The sequence below is a fragment of the Phocoena sinus genome, chromosome 18 (genome assembly GCF_008692025.1).
Source record: "Phocoena sinus isolate mPhoSin1 chromosome 18, mPhoSin1.pri, whole genome shotgun sequence".
NCBI lineage: Eukaryota > Metazoa > Chordata > Mammalia > Artiodactyla > Phocoenidae > Phocoena > Phocoena sinus.
The window spans coordinates 12746806-12765456 of record NC_045780.1 but is presented as its reverse complement, the minus strand read 5'-3'; the positions used below and the strand labels follow the sequence as shown (position 1 = coordinate 12765456).

General features: G+C 37.4%; 1 protein-coding gene across 20 annotated transcripts in view; it reads left to right on the top strand.

Moving 5' to 3' along the window:
• Window positions 1-898: 898 nt before the first annotated feature.
• The window catches only part of SUPT20H (SPT20 homolog, SAGA complex component), a 39983-nt gene continuing 22230 nt past the window's right edge, over window positions 899-18651 (top strand). For 5 of the 20 annotated variants that reach the window (XM_032611736.1, XM_032611725.1, XM_032611724.1 and 2 more), the window contains exons 1-10: window positions 1249-1408; window positions 3572-3667; window positions 6976-7011; window positions 7669-7727; window positions 8197-8263; window positions 10930-11059; window positions 12066-12169; window positions 14589-14705; window positions 14828-14881; window positions 17335-17474. In XM_032611736.1, coding sequence (XP_032467627.1) covers window positions 3665-3667; window positions 6976-7011; window positions 7669-7727; window positions 8197-8263; window positions 10930-11059; window positions 12066-12169; window positions 14589-14705; window positions 14828-14881; window positions 17335-17474 — 710 coding nt within the window. In that variant the 5' untranslated portion in view covers window positions 1249-1408; window positions 3572-3664. Of the gene's footprint in view, window positions 1141-1216; window positions 1520-3571; window positions 3668-6975; window positions 7012-7668; window positions 7728-8196; window positions 8264-10929; window positions 11060-12065; window positions 12170-14588; window positions 14706-14827; window positions 14882-17334; window positions 17475-18651 lie in introns of those variants that run through there. The other 15 variants (XM_032611737.1, XM_032611723.1, XM_032611717.1 and 12 more) reach the window with 14 other exon arrangements.

Here is an 18651-nt window from a genome sequence, read left to right as displayed (position 1 = left end):
CAAAACAATACTTCGACACAAATATTCATAGCAGCACTATTCACAATAGCTCAAAGGTATAAACAACCCAAATGTCCATCGCTGGATGTATGAATTAATTGGGGTATATACACACAAATAAGATACAATATTAGCCATAAAAAAGAATGAAGTCCTGATACTTGCTATAAGGTAGATGAACCTGGAAAACATTATGTTATGTGAATGCAGACAGATGCAAAAAGGTCACATATTCCATTTACGTGAAATACCCAGATTGGTAGATCCTTAAAGTCTGAAAGCAGTTGGGGTCTGCTAGGGTCTGGGAGAGGGAAGAATAATGTGTAATTGCTTAACAGGGGTGAGGAAATTGTTTTGGAACCAGTATGGTTGGTGGTTGCACGGAACTGTGAATGTACTGAAGCCTACTGAATTGTGTACTTAAAAGTGTTTCATTTCACATTCTGTGAGCTTCACTTCAATAATCATTTTTTAAAAGTTTATAACCCAACAACCAAAGTTATTTAAAGATGCAGAATTACAATCAGACATTGCAATGTGCTCTGGTTATTCCGTTCCTGAATCTTTACAACTCTTCAGTGAGGTGTTTTGTTTTATGGCATTAAATTCATTGGCACTTGATTGATAGACTATCATAGGCTGCAAGGCCTGCCCTAGTAAATACAGGAGTGGTGTCTTTCCCTTTCATAAGGATGGGCTGGGCAAGGAAAGCTTGTTCCAAGTTTCTTTCACTGTATAAATTAAACAGGGCTCCCTACCTCACAAAGAGCCACACGCTACCTCTCGTTCTACGGACCTGGATGCCGGACCAGCGAAAGCGCTCGTGAGCCTCGCCCCAACACCGGGCCTTAGTCACAAAAGGCCTCGCGAGGACCAGTCCCAGGCGAGAGCATCCTGGCGTCGAGCCTCCTGGCCGCGGCCCCGCCTTCCCACCTCTACCGCTTCCGCCCGCGGGCGCCCGCCCAGCGCACCAATCGGAAGCGCGGGCGCCGTAACAGGCGGTCGGCTGAGCTGTGGCGCCGCGCGGGTAAGGGGGCGTGCGGAGCGAGCGGCGGGCGGGCGCGTAGCCGGCAGCGCGGCGCCGGCGCGTAGCGTTCTGGCCGAGCCAACGGCGATATCCTGAGGCTGCGGCCCGCACAGGTGGGCTGCGGCGGGTGGCCGTGGCGCGCCTGCGGGGGACGGGGTAGGCGCGCGAGATTCGGGGTGGGGTCAGAGGTGAGCGAGCGGCTTCCCGAGTGGCTTTTCGCCGCTTCCGGGGCCCGGAGCCCGAGGCAGGAAGGCGGTGTCCCCGGAGACGCGGTGGGCCGGGTCGAGCCAGCTGCCCTACCGGCGGTCCCTCCGTTGCCTCTCGCGGTGCTGCGAAGCCACGGTTTTCATCTTAGCTTTGACCATTGGGTTCCAGTTACAGGTATTTCCGGAAACTCGCAAGAATTGCAAGTAGCGCTTCTTTGGGGGCGGAGTTCTCGGTGTCCATATTGAATAAAGGTTCGCTGCGCTGTGGAGTTGGGCCGTTTTTCAGGTAAAGTCTGAGTTGTAAACAAATGCTTGAGCAGTTGGAGGAGGCTCACGTCGATCGAGGAAATCAGTGGGATTGATGGCGACGTTCAGAATTGATTACTGGTCCTCGCCGTGGTTCTCGGGAGTTCAGAAATAAACTTGGCGAATAGCTGCCGCTGGAAGCCATCTCCGATAACCACCACCAGGGAGGGGCTGCGTACAATGAAGTAGGACTCCCAATAGAAAGTGATTAGCACGATTTTCGGAGTCAGATTGAGTACTGTGTACGATGGGTGATAACCATGATGGTAAAAATAGGTCAAAATTAAGAAAAAGAATTTTATTAGTCTGAGCAGAATCGAGGCCTTTAAATGTTTTGCTTTCAAAAATCTAAAAATGGGGCTTCCCTGGTGGCGCAGTGGTTGAGAGTCCGCCTGCCGATGCAGGGGACACGGGTTCGTGCCCCAGTCCGGGAAGATCCCACATGCCGCGGAGCAGCTGGGCCCGTGAGCCATGGCCGCTGAGTCTGCGCGTCCGGAGCCTGTGCTCCGCAACAGGAGAGGCCACAACAGTGAGAGGCCCGCCTACCGCGAAAAAAAAAAAGAAAAAAAAAAAATCTAAAACTGGGTGTTGGATTGAGTGGTTTGGAAGGTTGTAAGATTTAGGAGAAAGAATCTTAATATTAAAAAGAGAGGTCTGAATTCGAGTCTAGTTGTGTGATCATGGGAAAGTCACTAGTTCTGAGAGCCTTATTCTGTAAAATGAAGACGATTATAATTACAATGGTTTTCTTCCAGGGTTCTAGTAAGTTCTGTATACAGTCAGAATGTTTGGTTTGTAAGTGGTTATTGTGTTTTTTAGTACTTAGTTTAAATTCACTAAGCCTTCCTCTCCACCATCCCCCACAATTTAGTGACAAGAGATAGTCATCATCACATTTCGCCTCTACCTAGTGTATCTTCATCTTTAGATTCAATGGTCAGAAAATTTTCACCGTAAATTCAGCGTAAATCTTTCATGAGCTCTTCTAGAGTAGGATTACTGTCTTATTCGTTTTTTAAATGATTATTCCTGGAACCTGTATGGTGCTTGTCTTTTTTGGTCGTTTGTGGGTTTTTTCCTGTTTTTTCCACCCCCTCCCCTCCTTTTTTTTTTCAAACCTGAACTGGCAAAACTTAAGCTTTGGGTTCACCCAAAGCGAACCAAAACAATTTAACACGGAAAATGGTGTTTTCTGTCGCTTAAAGATGTGTTCAGCTGTGTATAGACACAGGGGTGGTTACAAGGAGTTAGGTAAAGAATTAGATTAAAAATAAGCTTTATTTAGCATCACTCTCAGAGCAAACATACTACTTCTGTGGGAAGCAGAGAGGATATAGCAGTCGAGTTAAACTGGCAGCACCTTTGAATCACCTAGGGAGTTCCAAAAATGGTGATCCCTGCACCCTACTCCAGACCAATTAATGAGAATTTCTGGAGGGTGGAGCATGGGTATCCCACTTTTTAAAGGTTCCCAAGGTTACTTTCTTGTGCAGCCACGATGAGAGCTTGTGTGTTAGAGGAATGAGGTTCTTCAGGAGTGTATCTTGTTTGCTTGAAGAGGGGAAAGGCTGGAAGAATTGGAGCTGCATTGGAAAATGTAGCCTGGGCATTTGGGGGAATATCATTAGAGGACTTTTATCAGCAGGTATGATGAAATGTATGATTTGTAAAGTGAACGGTGCAGTGACCAAGGCCAGAGGGCAGGCTGTTAAAATAATCCAGAGTAACAATGAAAGCAGCAACTGTGATGATAGAAGAAATTAAAAAACATTCTCTCCTGGGTGTTAAAACATTTTTAAGAAACTGAGTAATGATTTTAGCTTGCAAACTGTATTTTGCCCTACCTAGTTACAGCTTTTCAACAATGAGTGTATAGATTGTCATATAATGAATTTTATTGTTACTAATTATTTTTAAAGGGTCTTAGAAATATATATGCCTCAAATAATTTTCCTTGTTAATTACGAAGTAATCTCATATCTCTTGAGAGCTTTATGTTAATATAAGGGTTGTGTTATTTTTGCTTTTTCAGTACTCTAAGACTGGTTTCTAAAGGTACGGTTTTCACCCCACTTCATCAACGCACATACGTTTTCTCCTTTTTGGACCTCTATTTTATACCACAATGGTAAGCTACACCTTAGTATGTTAATATTCTTAGAATGTTCTCTTCCTTCATCTCGATAAAGGTATCTGTATAAAACAGAAATATTCTTGTAAGCTGCCCAAGTTACCCTAACAGGGAAATTACTTAGCAATCACATACAAAATTTTCTCTAAAAAATAGGAGACTCATCTCTCAGTGTTAAAATCATATCCAGATTACACATATAATCTATCTGTTCTTATTTTTGTGAAGTATTAAAAAATAATTACTTCTGTCTGCTTTACTATAGTCGAAATCATTGGCAAGAAGGATGGGTATAAGTACAAATAGTTTTGGGGGCATAGGTTTCTCATAGTTTAAAGTTCCTCTTAATTTAGATTTTTAAAAAATTTTTAACAACAAATGTAATCTGCTTACTGCAAATAACATTTAAGCAGCATTAGTTTTAAACTTCTAATGGCAGATTTCTACTTACCATTTAGAGTCAGTAAACATACTTAGGGCTGGGCATTTAACTCTTGCCTTTAAAGAATTAAAGACAAAGAAAAAAAATCACTTTCTGTTTTAAAGAAACAGCAGCATTTGACAGAGGATAAATGAACATTAACCACCATGTTGGATAAACCTCAGAAAACATATATCTTCTCTTCTTGGGATCTCGCGTGTATACCCTTGCAGTGTTAGAGAAAAGCTATCGCAGTGGGGTTCTGACCTTGCCTTATATTTTGCATTCGTATTAGCCAGTCACTTCCCTCTTAAGTATTTGAACGCAATAGTGAATATAATGATACTAGTGTTTACATATGCAAGTATATCTCACTGGAGCTTTTAAAGTTTTGATATCAGAAGATTAAATATTTACTTGAGAAGACTGGCTATTTGAAATTGTCCTAGAGTATACATTTGATTGTGTTTATTATAATTTTTTGATCTAAACTTACTTGAAGGTTTTATGGCCAAAATAATTAAAAGAACCTTGTGTTTTTGTCAAGAGTATATATTCAGAGTTATGTTTTTATGTTAGAAAATAGTTTATTCTCAAGAATCCCATCTTGAATCCTGGGAAACAGTTTCATTGAAATCTGCCCATAAGATATTTTAATAAATTAAATTGGTATAAATTTATTTTAACAAACTTTTGAAATACTGGCATATTTTAGACTTTTTTACTTAACTCTATTGCTATTTAAAAATATAATATATATATAAATATATATATATAAATATATATAAAAAACTATATAAAAAATAGTTCTATTGCTGTTTAAAAAGCCCAGCTAGGGACTTCCCTGGTGGTCCAGAGGTTAAGACTTCGCCTTCCAGTGCAGGGGATGCAGGTTCGATCCCTGATCGGGGAGCTAGGAATCCCACATGCCTCGGGACCAAAAAATCAAAACATAAAACAGAAGCAGTACTGTAACAAATTCAATAAAGACTTTAAAAGTGGTCCACATCAAAAACAACAAAAAAAAAGAGGTACCACAGTGTTCATTGCAGCACAATTTACAATAGCCAGGACATGGAAACAACCTAATTGTCCATCAACAGATGAATGGATAAAGAACTTGTGGCACATATATACAATGGAATATTACTCAGCCATAAAAAGAAACGAAATTGAGTCATTTATAGTGAGGTGGTTGGACCTAGAGTCTGTCATACAGAGTGAAGTAAGTCAGAAAGAGAAAAACAAATACCATATGCTAACACATATCTATGAAATCTAAAAAAAAATGGTACTGATGAGCCTAGTGGCAGGGCAGGAATAAAGACGCAGACGTAGAGAATGGACATGAGGACACGGGGTGGCGGGGGCCGGGGGGAGAGGGAAGCTGGGGCGAAGTGAGAGTAACATCGACTTATATACACACTGAATGTAAAATAGCTAGTGGGAAGCAGCAGCATAACACAGGGAGATGAGCTCAGTGCTTTGCGATGACCTAAAGACCTGGGATGGGGAGGGTGGAAGGGAGGCTCGAGAGGGAGGGGATATGGGGACATATGTATGCATATGACTGATTCACTGTGCTGTACAACAGAAACTAGCACAGTATTGTGAAGCAATTATACTCCAATTAAGATCTATTAAATAAAAAGAAAAAAGGCCAACTATTTTTATAATCATATGTATTCTCCGTCCTTAGGACTAGGAGGACAGGGTCTCTTCAACTTTTTCTTGATTTCCAAAGTCTGGCAATATTTATTCTCCCTATCCTCTTGGGATTTTGGTGGGTGCTAGGAGCTTTTATTCCATGCAACTTAGTAGATTGAAGTATTGGAGTCTGCAAAATAAAAATATAGGTTCTTGTAAATAAAAATTCTTTGCCTCTCAGTGAAATTAAAAATGACTGTCATTGTGAATGAAAAATGCTGTAACTCTGTGTGATACCCAAACCGCAAAACCAGAAAGAAATCAGTGGTGGTGTATTTGCTTAATTTTTTTTTAAATCTAGTACTTTTTATTCTTGGGTATCATTACAGAAGAATGCTATACAAATGAGGAAGACAGTTAACCTTCTTATTTCTCCCTCTTGCCTTATAATAAGGGTCTCTAAGAAATCAATGAAGGATGGGGATCTACTAGTAGATCTCAAATTGTACATGTAATAATAATACTATATTTTCATCATTTCTAAGATGCATTTGCTTTTACGTTTTAATTACTGAAGTGATAATGTGTCTACAGTCAGTGACATCTTACAGTTATAATTGGCAGCACGTTTTTCTTAATGTTAAATAATAATTCAGGCATATAACTGATGGTATCTTAAATTCATTAAAACATGCTAAGGATAGCCTTCATTCTATTTTTGCTAGGCACTGACCTAGAAACATTGTATTATAGTTTCTCTGAATAATATTAGGGATTTCTAAGTTGATATTAGGTACCAACATAACAGCCCCCTCGGTTTTCAGGATTCCTAGCAGCTTAAGGGATTTTAATCTTTGCTTCACTTTAATTGCATACCTGATGGCCAGTATATTTTCCTGAATGGTGCTCTTAAAATGTTGATGTTTATAAAATGGTAGTAGTTACCATATCCAACCCTCAGCCCTGTATCAGCTGCACAAACATGGCCAGAGAAAATCATGGTAGCATTTCTTAACTAATTTGTGGTCATAATCAGGTGCCTGAGACTGCATATATTTTCTTTGTGCTATATTTTGGGCATACAATGGGGTGGGTGGAGGAGAGAAATAAAAATGTTAGACCTGTTTTAGAAAATAAAACACATTTAAACACTTAATTAGAAAATGTTATATGTATATTAAATTATGTTTGTGTGAAAATAACTAATATTACCAAATACACTATTTACTTTTTACAGCAACAAGCTTTAGAACTAGCTTTGGATCGTGCGGAGGTGAGGCGTGACTAAGTTACATATTGAAATAGTGTTGTCTTTAATTGACAGAACTCAGTTTTAAGAGATTTTCTTATGTGACTGTCAAAGAAGTACGTTAATATTAGGACGAGTATGCAAATTTTTCTATAAATACATAAAAACTACCAGATGATGTTTGGATTGTCTGTTACTTAGAATGCTCAGATAATAATGCTGTGGAATAGAAATTGAATAACACAGTGGAATAAACATTTGAACAAGGTCATAGAGTTTCTAAAATTATGTTTCCTGTTTTAACAGATATTCTAACTGCTCAATTAAAGGGGAAAATAGCTCAAATATATAGAGTCCTTGTAACTGGGTATGCTACGCGTATTCTAAACAACCATAAAACATTGAAAATATTGCTAACCTGTGAAATCACAGTGGTGAAACTCTTATGATTTTGCTTATAATATAGTAAGTAAATATTGTGCTAAATTTTAGTGCAGTTTAAATTTCACTTGTTTGTAACATATATTTAGAAATTAAGTAGGTTGCCCTAAAAGGTATGATTTAATGTGCATCAGAGACTTGAGTGACTGAACAGCCTTTTTAGCCTTACACGATTTATTAATACAGTTCTTCATGCAGTATGCAAAAGACAAGCTGTTTTCTTAAACTTCTCTTTTTTAGTATGTCATTGAAAGTGCCCGACAGAGACCTCCTAAAAGGAAATATCTATCTAGTGGAAGGTATGAATACTTAATTGATATCTTAGACTCACAGAAATACGATGATAGCCATCATTTATTTCATTCTTCCTAGACACTGAGCTAGAAATGTTATGTTCTGGGTACTTTGCATATACAGTTGACCCTTGAACAATGTGGGTTTGAACTGTGCAGGTCCACTTATTTGCAGATGCTTTTCAGTAGTAAACACTACTGTACTTCATGGTCAGTGGTTAGTTGAACCTGTCGATGCAGAGGAACCACGGATACAGAGGGCCGACTCTAAGTGATACGAGGATTAACCCCTGTGTTGTGCAAGGGTCAACTGTATTAGAAATTTCTAGGTTGGTGTTAGCTACCATATCCAACCCCACTTCGCCCCTAGTTTTTGGGAAATTGGAGGAAAAATTACAGGAAAATTCAAAATGTTTATTTTATGATTATTATATTAACATTACTTTGTATACTGCCTTTGTTTATTAAATTTTAGAAAATCAATATTTCAAAAACTTTATGATTTATATATTGAAGAATGCGAAAAAGAGCCTGAGGTTAAGGTAAGTATAAATTTTTTATGTTATTACGACTTTTTAAATGTAGTGGAAGAGGGAAATTTGAAGGAATTAAATTTGAATGATTTATATTTTTGTTAGTGAACAAATATCTTTTCTAACCAGACTAGCCAGTTCTGCAGCTAAACCAGAGCTCTGGCTAATCTGGCACCTGGCAGAGATCACCTACTTAGGTAGCAGAGGGGAACCATGTTTGCTGAGTAACAGACTATCTCATTGGGAAGTTAGAAGAAGCAAAGCCACCATATATATTATCTTTTGCATCTTTTTCTTCCTGAGAAGTTATTTGTAGACTGAAGACAGGAGAAAATTAACCTATTTCTTCATGGTGAGTTGCACTGGGAAGTTAAAACTATTACAGGATATGTAGGAAATTTAGAAGTGATAATAAAAGGTGAATTTGGTCAGAAAAATTAGTTTATGCCCAGGTTAACTTAATTCATTTTTATTTAGCATGAAAGTATGGGCAGTAGAAATGTAATAGAAATTGATTTCTTGATATCTTTTGGACCCTCAGGTCATAAGGGCCTTAAAGGGCTCTACTGAGCTTCTGTTGTCTGTCTTTAAAAATGAATACCTCTTAGGCAAAAAATTAGTGGAATTCCAGTAGTATCTAACCTTTAAAATCTTTAGGAGAAGAATGATTGTGAAACCATGAGTAAATCTTATGGTATGGTTTTCATAAATTCTATTGAGATATAGTTGACATACAACAAGTTGAGTATGTTTGAAGTATACATTTTATAAGTTTTGACGTGTATTAAAAAAACAAAATTTGAATAAATTTGAAGATCTAATTGGTTTTATTAAACGATTCATGAATTGGGCAGCATCTCATCTGGCAGAGATACTCTGAGGAGTTGCACAACATGGAAGGCTTTTATTGTAAGGAGGGCAGGACAAGGAAAGAAAATCATCAGCAAGGAAAAAATGAGAGTTCATTGGAGGAAAGTAAAAGTGCCAGAAATGATGGCTTTTTGTTGGCTGAGCTACAGGTGTTTTCCATTGGCTGGGCTGCAGTCCTTTCCCATTCACTGAGCTTGTTGCTGGGAGGAAGAAAGTCTCCCTTCCCCTAGTTGGGGAAGTAAAGGGGTTGCATTTCCTGTTTGGAAGTTGAAGGTAGTTCTCTTCCTGGTGGGATCAGTAATGTCTTCCTGTTTGGGGTAATTGATGATGAGTGGTGGGGCAGAAGAGCTCCCTCTGCAGTCCTTCCCCACTCCAGTTTTAGTTGAGGTTTCCTTTTATTAATTTTCACAGTATACACCCATAAACTGTCACCACAGTCAGTATAATGAGCATATCCGTTGCCTCAGAGACAGAACTAAGATAGGAGAGATATATAAATGAAGATGCTAAAATGGGGTTGACAGCCATTGTCCAGCCAGATCTGGCCCACAACATGTTTCTGTAAATGACCTTTTATTGGAATACAGCAGCACCCCTTGATTTATTTCTTGTATGTGGCTGATTTTGAGGTAAATAGAGTTGAGTAGTTGTGATACAAACCATATGACCCACAAGACTAAAGTACTGTCTGGTCCTTTAAGAAAGACATTTTCTAACTTCCCATCAATGTGGTTAAAAGTTGCTTTGCTTTGCTTTTTAAAAATTTATTTTCAAAATGCAGTTTTTTTGATTCTATGGTGACTATAGATCAAGAATTTATAATTTCTTTCTGCATATGACTGTATATATATATATATATGCATGTTAAATATGGTACTCAATGGATTTGTTTTTCAAATCCATTTTCAAATCCATATTCTATTGACATATCTTTCACAAATAAGATTTTATGAAAGGATTTATTATAAGTGGGTTTCATTTTAAATCATACATTTCTAAAATAATAGATTTTGATGTATGTGTGTTAGGTTCCCTGATTTTTGTTTTTCTTAGCAAAGTGGTTTCAAAGGAGCTGTTAAATTGAATTTACAGAAAATTACTTAAATTACTTACGTCCTTTTAACCAGTTAGATATTTTTGGGTTTAACATTTCAGCTGATTAGAGCTGTTGAACTTGTTTGGATCTAATTTAGGCCATAAAATATTTAAGAAATATACTCTGTAACAGTACAACCAAAGAAAATGCCCCAAATTATTTATGTAGATTTATACTTAATAGAAACTAATTATACATTATAGCATATTTCTAAAAAATATTTACATTTAATGGTTTTCCTTTTTAAATATTTTTAATATTTGCTACTTGTGTAGTCAGGTACATATTTAAGTGTGTTTATTGTTTTATATATAGATCAGTAGTTTTTCTTTGTGATATTAATTCATTTACCTAAAACATAGTAATAGATCAAAATTAAGTTTACAGAGATGTGGAAGGAGTATCAAAGATTAAGTCAGGGGCTTCCCTGGTGGCGCAGTGGTTGAGAGTCCGCCTGCCGATGCAGGGGACACGGGTTCGTGCCCCGGTCCGGGAAGATCCCACATGCTGCGGAGCGGCTGGGCCCGTGAGCCATGGCCGCTGAGCCTGCGCGTCCGGAGCCTATGCACTGCAGCGGGAGAGGCCACAACAGTGAGAGGCCTGCGTACCACAAAAAAAAAAAAAAGATTAACTCAAGTCTGATTTTTGTTAAATGATTGCATTCTTTGTTATGCTGGATTATTTTCATGAGCTCTGCCTCTTTTTAAAGCAGAAATTAAGAAGAAATGTGAACTTGTTAGAGAAGCTTGTTATGCAGGAGACATTGTCATGTTTAGTGGTCAACCTATACCCAGGAAATGAGGGATATTCTCTGATGCTCAGGGGAAAAAATGGATCAGGTAAGAACTTCCAGAGGGCAGCAGCCTCGAAAATTCCTCTGCTAGGTCGGATGTGCTGTCTTTTAGAAGTAGTTTCTTAACCTGCTAAATGATCTGTCCTTCAGATCAGTGATGACTTGATAAAAGAAGACTTTGATTCCAAATTGTTCTCTTTATGATGTTTTGTTAGAATATTAGAAGTTACCTCTAGTGTGATTAGCCTTCTGGAATTTGAGAAGTATTCTGACTGAGGTCTTTGAAGTTAAATTATAAAAGACATCATTTTAAAATACTTGTCAAAGTTTCCTTTCGTTCTGTTGCTATTTATTTATTTAAGATAGCATCAGGTGCTTTAAGGTATGTTTTTCTTCTGTGCTTTGAATATACTTTGAGTCTGAAGCTTTCAAAGTTAAGCAGATTCACTGCCTTTTGAAATGTTTTCAACATTTTATTCCTATTAATGTGAATATGAAAATAGAGTTTTAAAATATAAATACTCTTAGATTTCACTAAAGAGGCATTTAAATTTTGACACAGTGATGAAACTATGAGTTCTACAAGGAACTTACCTAGTTAAGAATTTTTTCTTGTGTTGGTTGTTAATTGTATAACACCAAGAGAATTTTGGTCTATAAGTAGTCATTTTTCAGAAGTGATACCAGATTACCCCTCTGACTTCCAGATTAGATTAAGCACTCTTCAAGGAACTTTTTAGTTAACAGATGTTGGAATTTTATCATACTCTGATTACTATACTGCTGGCTGTGATTTGTACTGTGATTGTTGTGCCAGACGTTTTTCCATAGTATGTTAGGTGTTTCCTCCTTTCTGCTCTAAAACTGTATACAGTTTATCAAGTTTTTTAGCAATATATAAGGTGATTTATTTTTAAGACTTAAATAAAGAAGGACTTTAGGAGAGCTTTTGGCTTTATTCTCTTTATTTTTTATCAGAAGTTACTTAAATTATTACCTAGGCTTTTTGGTGAGGCTGATCACTTTCTGAACTTTTATGTTTTAAAATTAAGATTCTGAGACCATTCGACTGCCTTATGAAGAAGGGGAATTACTTGAATACTTGGATGCAGAAGAATTACCTCCTATTTTGGTTGATCTCCTAGAAAAATCTCAGGTACAAAATTTTTCTCTTTAAAATGTCCTTAGATTTGCTAGATATATGTTGTTTTGTGATGAAGGGTATTTAGTTGTATTCTCACTAGTGCATGGAACATGAAATGAGACATTGTACATAGCTATATGAAAATTGGTTTATTGTGGGATATTTATCCTTTAGGCTCTACTGAAATGTTTAGATTTAGTTGATTCTTCTAAAATTGCTATAACAATTAACTCATCCACTAGAAATCTCCCTATAGATACAATCAAGAAATTACGAAAGAAACTGCTTACTTTCTTGGCTTTCCAGCCATACTATGGTAGTTTACTGAGGCAAAAGAAGCCATCAGATGGGAACTCCCATTTCCTCCCAGCATGCCTACATCTCTGTCCACATTTTCTGCCTGCCTTCCTGTTAAAATGGATGAAATAAGCTGTTCCTAAGGCATCTTCTCCACTTTATGTTCTGGATCCTTCTCCTGGTCTTGCAACTTTAACCTTCCTCTCTTCTATTATCTATTTTCCTCTCTCTAGTAGATAAAGAATATAAGCATACTGTACCATCTCTCAGCTTCTAAGAAAATCCTTTCCTGTTCTCATCTTAATTAGTCTCTTAGCACAGTTCAGTGTAAATAACTACTTCCTCCTTGAAACACCCTTCTTTTGGCTTCTGAGACATCACCTTCCTGGTTTTTCTCTTCCCTCTAGTCTTTCAGTCTTTTTTGCTGTCATCTCTGTTCCCCCATAAATATGTTCAGGGTTCGGTCCTAGGGATTCTGTTCTTTAGTAACACCCTCTCCCTGGATGATCTCAAACAGCTTAATGAGTTTAAAAAAATGACAGTTAATCCCTTGCTTATCTCTATCACAATGACTATCCCACCAAGCTCCAAATATACATATTTACTGGGATATAGATTAGGTTCTTCAGACTTACCATGACAAAACAGAGCTTTTTATTTTTACCTCCCAAACCAGTTCTATTACGAGTCTTTCCAATCTGACAGATAACTATACTCTCACCTTTCACATTCAGTCCACCAGCAAATGTCAGCTGTACCTTCAAAATATATGGTCATGACCTTCTATAGTTACCTTCCTGAACTTCCTGTTTTCATTCTAGAACCCTAGAAATCAGTTTTCCACAGGCAACCAAATTAAGCTTACAAAACAAAAACAGAAAACAACAACACCACAGTTCCCTGTCTGAAGTTCTCCAGTGTCCCCTCAGTGTACAAAACCCCTGCCTTTCTGTTTGTCTTCACCTCTGGTTCTCATCCCCACTCACTACACTCCAGCCGTCCGGAACTTCTTTCCATATTAAAACACACCGAGCTTATACCTGTCTTATTCATCTGCTCTTCTGTCTGCTCTTCTCATCTGTCCCAGATGTCTGGCCCTTTATTGTGATTCAGGTCTCAGCTGAAAATTACTCCCTCAGAGAGTTCTGTCTGAGCACACAGTCTAAATTAAGCCCCTCCCTATTTTATTTCCTCTATAGCTTTCACTGTCTCAAGTTACCTTGTTTATTTGTTTACATGTTTATTGCCTGTCTTACCACACTGAGCAAGTATCTCACCACTTTATCTATGAAGCTTCTTGATAAAAATGACACACAGTTCACATTGTAGTGGCTCAGTAAATGTTGGTTAAAAAGCATGAGCATAATAATGACTGACAACATGGAGGTCACAGTACCCACTAAAAGTTCTGAATGGTGAAAACACACAATACCATAAGCGATTGTGGCAAGTGATAATTAGCAAGACTTGAGTGACAGATTCTTACCTTTGGACTTAGAAAAAGGATTAAAAAACAGTATCTTTAACAGAGATTATTATTTGAATTAATGTTAGCTTTCTTCCTCTTATTAGTAAAGCCTATCTTCTGGAAATTTTAGCAGAGCAAATATAGCAGTTGTATCTATAAGCTGAAACTCTGGCATGGTTATTGACAATTTATAATAATGACAGGGTTAGCAGAGTACAACAGTGAGCCAGTGAGTGTCAAGAAGAAAAGCAGGGACTTCTGTCCTGGCGGTCCAGTGGTTGAGACTCCATACTCCCAGTGCAGGGGACGCGGGTTCGATCTCTGGTCAGGGAACTAAGATCCCGCAAGCCTCATGGCACGGCCAAAAAAAAAAAGAACAGCGATACCAGTGATCTGTAACATTAACAGTATACAAATGCCAGATGTCTTTCTGTTACTAGAAAACAGTTAAACAGTGTTAAACTGCTTCTTGAGTCATGATGAACATAAACAGTTGCTTTTAAAGGGTTTATATGGTGGTAAATCCACCAAGGAATTCCATTTAAGAGTGTGTGAGTGGTCAGAAACATTACATAAGAATGTAAAGAACCTGAAACATTCAATATAAACCCACTTATTTAGGCTTCTGAAAAATGACATCTACTTATATATTTTCACTCAAAACAGGTTAATATTTTTCACTGTGGATGTGTCATAGCAGAAATACGTGACTACAGGCAGTCCAGTAACATGAAATCTCCTGCTTACCAAAGTAGGCACATTCTCTTACGTCCAACAATGCAGGTAAGGGATGTTTAATTAAGAAGTATTATTCCAGATTTTATTTGGAGTTTTACTTATTAAATGTCTTCATATGTTTGTATGCCTATACATTAATCTGTTTTTTTAACTTTTATTTCTTCTAGACTTTAATCTGTGATGTACATTCAATAACAAGTGATAACCATAAATGGACCCAGGTTAGTTCTGTTTTTTAATCCCAAACAGTAATATATAGGATGAAACAATATTTACTAAGTTAGCAAAAGATATTTTCTGCTCATAATTCTATTTATGAGTAAAGTTTGGGATTGATTTATGAGCTTTAGAAGTTAAGGGTCTCTACAAAGATGCAGTAATCCTTCAAGGAACTAAAACAGTTCAGTCCCAGTTGCTTTTAGGGCATAGTATAATAGGGTGAGGCTGACCTCACCCAATTGAAACATAGTTTTGTATCCCCTCTCAAACAGAATGTTTTGTTGTGGATACAAATAGATGCTGATTTTGTGTCATCTAGGATTCTAAAGCAGACCTAGCTTGTCTTGTCTTTTTGCCATCCATACTGGTTGTAGCCCTAGGGGACGTCTCTTACCCGGAGACGTCTCTTATCCAGAGAATAGCCAGTTAGTCCTCCAGTGCTGGCTCAGTATATGTGAGGTGCCCACTCACAAGAGTGTTCACTTATTTCTCTGTTACTATAAAGAGGTATAGTTAAAGTAAAGAAAATATCAATAATGAGAATTATTCTAGCTGTGAAATATGATTATAAATTAAGATTCAGTTCATCAGTAACTATCAAGTGTTGTGTTGTAGTTTGGGCTGTAATCTTTTTGTTTATAAGAAGGTTAAAAGCTATTAAAAGAATATTCAAAAACAAACTCATTGGTCATCATTGGAGGTTCTTAGGGCATTGATTTCTTACTCTGAAGATTGGTAAATAATGGGAGAGACCAAAGCCTTTATTCTGCCTTTTCAAGGAAAATTCTTTAGAAAAATTTCAGCTAACAAGTGTAAAAGAAATAATAGACTTTTTAAAATGTCATCAACTTGGAAGTCTTAATGAATCTAGATGGCTGTATTTCTTAGATGTGAAAAACCTATAGTCTGACTAAACTGTCTGGTGTAAAAGTGGGATAGTCAATCCTTGTGTTCCTCCTTCCGTGGCGGACAAGAAAGTATACAGTAGTACTGTTGAAGAGCTCTTGTTTAAAAAATAGAACCTTAATTTAAATCAAGCCTCTACATCTAACCAACAGTTTAAAAGTAATTTATGGAGTAAGAGAAACCATTAAATGGCATGGATGAGGAAGCAACCAGCCAGACCCAGTTAAATGATACGCTGAGGAAGCAGTTGCTCAAATCCCAACAAATCAGTTGCATGAGAAAAGAAAAAAAGATGGGGGAAGAGGTGATCGTTGCAGAATTTTTTTTTTTTAAATGTTTGAGAGATAAAAACCGAATACAATGTGTAGGCCTTGTTTGAGTTCAAATTCAAACAAACCAACTAAGAATACACTTTTGAGATAATGGGAATTTATTTAGACTGGATATTAGAGGTCCTTAGCAGTTAGCAGTGCGTCCTGAAGGATTTTTCAGATGAAATAATACAACATCAAAAATGTATTTAAAATTACTCCAGGAAAACAAAGAAAAACGAAAAAAAAGAGGGGCGGTTGTTAAATAAAATAGGGTGTTGGTACGTGGGTGTCATTATATTTCTGTTTTGTGTATTTTTGAAATTTTCCATAATAAGTTGAATAGACCTAGTGAAAGAAGCAATGTTTCTTTTGGTTTTTTTTTTCTTTTTTCTTTTTTGCGGTACGCGGCCCTCTCACTGTTGTGGCCTCTCCCGTTGTGGAGCACAGGCTCTGGATGCACAGGCTCACGGGCCCAGCCGCTCCGCGGCATGTGGGATCTTCCCAGACCGGGTCACGAACCCGTGTCCCCTGCATCAGCAGGCGGACTCTCAACCACTGCACCACCAGGGAATCCCGCAATGTTTCTTTTTTGAAAAAATTTTTATTCAGCAGTAATTAATTGATTCATTTGACTTTTAAAAAATTGAGTTAATAGCCATTAAAATATTTCAGAGTTTAAGCAAAAAAAAAAAGAAAAATAGGATTCAGTAAAGTAAGTTAAATGATACTGATAAAAAGCCTGTATAAACTTTGGAATTGGTGTATATAGTTTATACAGTATTAGCGGAGTCATTTTTATTCTTGTAATGAAGTTAAGCTGAGTATAGAATGGGACTGTTATCTCAGTTATTGAAAGTTCTGTCATCTATCTTGGTCCTGTAAGCTTTGTGGGGACAGAGGATTTTATCTGTTTTCTTCATGATTTATCCACCACCCCCCCCCGCCCCCGGTCTAGAACAGTGTCTTACACATTGTAGGTGCTTAGTAAATATTTGTTGGACTAATGGATAGGCAGTCTTATAATTTGACCACTTTGTACCAATTACTGAATTTCCATTAGTAGTTTCATTATGCTGTCAAGCTTCTAAAGTTTACACATTTAGTTTGGAACTTGAAATACTGTATTTTACTGTACTCCTTAGCAGAAATATTCCAAGGAATATCTCTAGATTAAGTGATATGTATGATTTGAAAATCTTAAATCTGGTATTGATGTATGCTCTTACATATTTCAGGAAGACAAACTTCTGCTTGAGAGCCAACTGATTCTAGCTACAGCTGAACCACTGTGTCTTGATCCTTCTATAGCTGTAACCTGCACTGCAAACAGGCTGCTCTATAACAAGCAAAAGATGAACACGCGCCCAATGAAACGGTAATTACCTTTGTGGAAGGATAAACCAAAAGAGAACTAGAGCGGTAGCTCTAAGTTTTGCCATTTATAGTATCTTTTCCCTTTAAAGAATAAATGTGCTCTGATTTTTTTTTTTAATATTTATTTGTTTGTTTATTTACTTGGTTGTGCTGGGTCTTAGTTGCGGCTCGCCGGCTCCTTGGTTGCGGCTCACCAGCTGCTTAGTTGCAACACGTGGGCTCCTTAGTTGTGGCATGCGAACTCCTGGCTGCAGGATGCATGTGGGATCTAGTTTCCTGACCAGGGATCATACCCAGGCCCCCTGCATTGGGAGTGTGGAGTCTTAATCACTGTGCCACCAGGGAAGTCCCTGACTTTTTAAAATTGGATTTTTAATTGTCTTTTAATACTTTTATTGTGTAAGAATTAGGATTTTTTTAATATGTACTCTGCTTTATATTGAAGTGATGCATTTCCTGCATTCTTTTGAAGAACAAACTACCTATAAATTCAGAGTTTGTTCACCAAAAAGATAGAAATTCTGAGAAGAGACAGGTATGAGCAGAAAGAATAATTTATCACTTTCTAATACCAGTTAATTTTTGTTAATATTACCTTTAAAGATACAATTTATGATCACAGTTTGAGAAGTCAGTTTCTAACTAAATGCCTTTTTATAGCATGTTAATTTGTCTTAGAATGTTTTAGCTATCTCTTCTAGTTAATAAAGTAAAAGAATGCATATTAATTCAGACTGCAGTAAAGAATGCATATTAATTCAGACTGCAGTAAAGAATGCATATTAATTCAGACTGCAGTAAAGAATGCATATTAATTCAGACTGCAGTTAAGAATGCATATTAATTTGGTCTGCAGTTATAGTAGGCTCATCATTAAGTTATCTTTGCATAATTGTTTGAGTTGCCCACTTTGGATCTTCTTCAAGTTTGAAGGGGCTGAAATAACCTACCCGTTTTCTAAATTCCCTGCTTTACTACGGAAATAATATATTCTGGGGAAAAGGTGCAGCTTTGGAAATAGTGAAATAAGTCCATATAGTATCCATTAGCAGTCCTATAAAGTCTCCTAGTATCTCTGTCCACATCTCTCCACGCCCACTGCCAGTGCCTTAAGCCAGGCCACCATCATCTTCATCTTGACTTCTGCAATAAAATCCTTCCTAACTGGTCTTCCTACT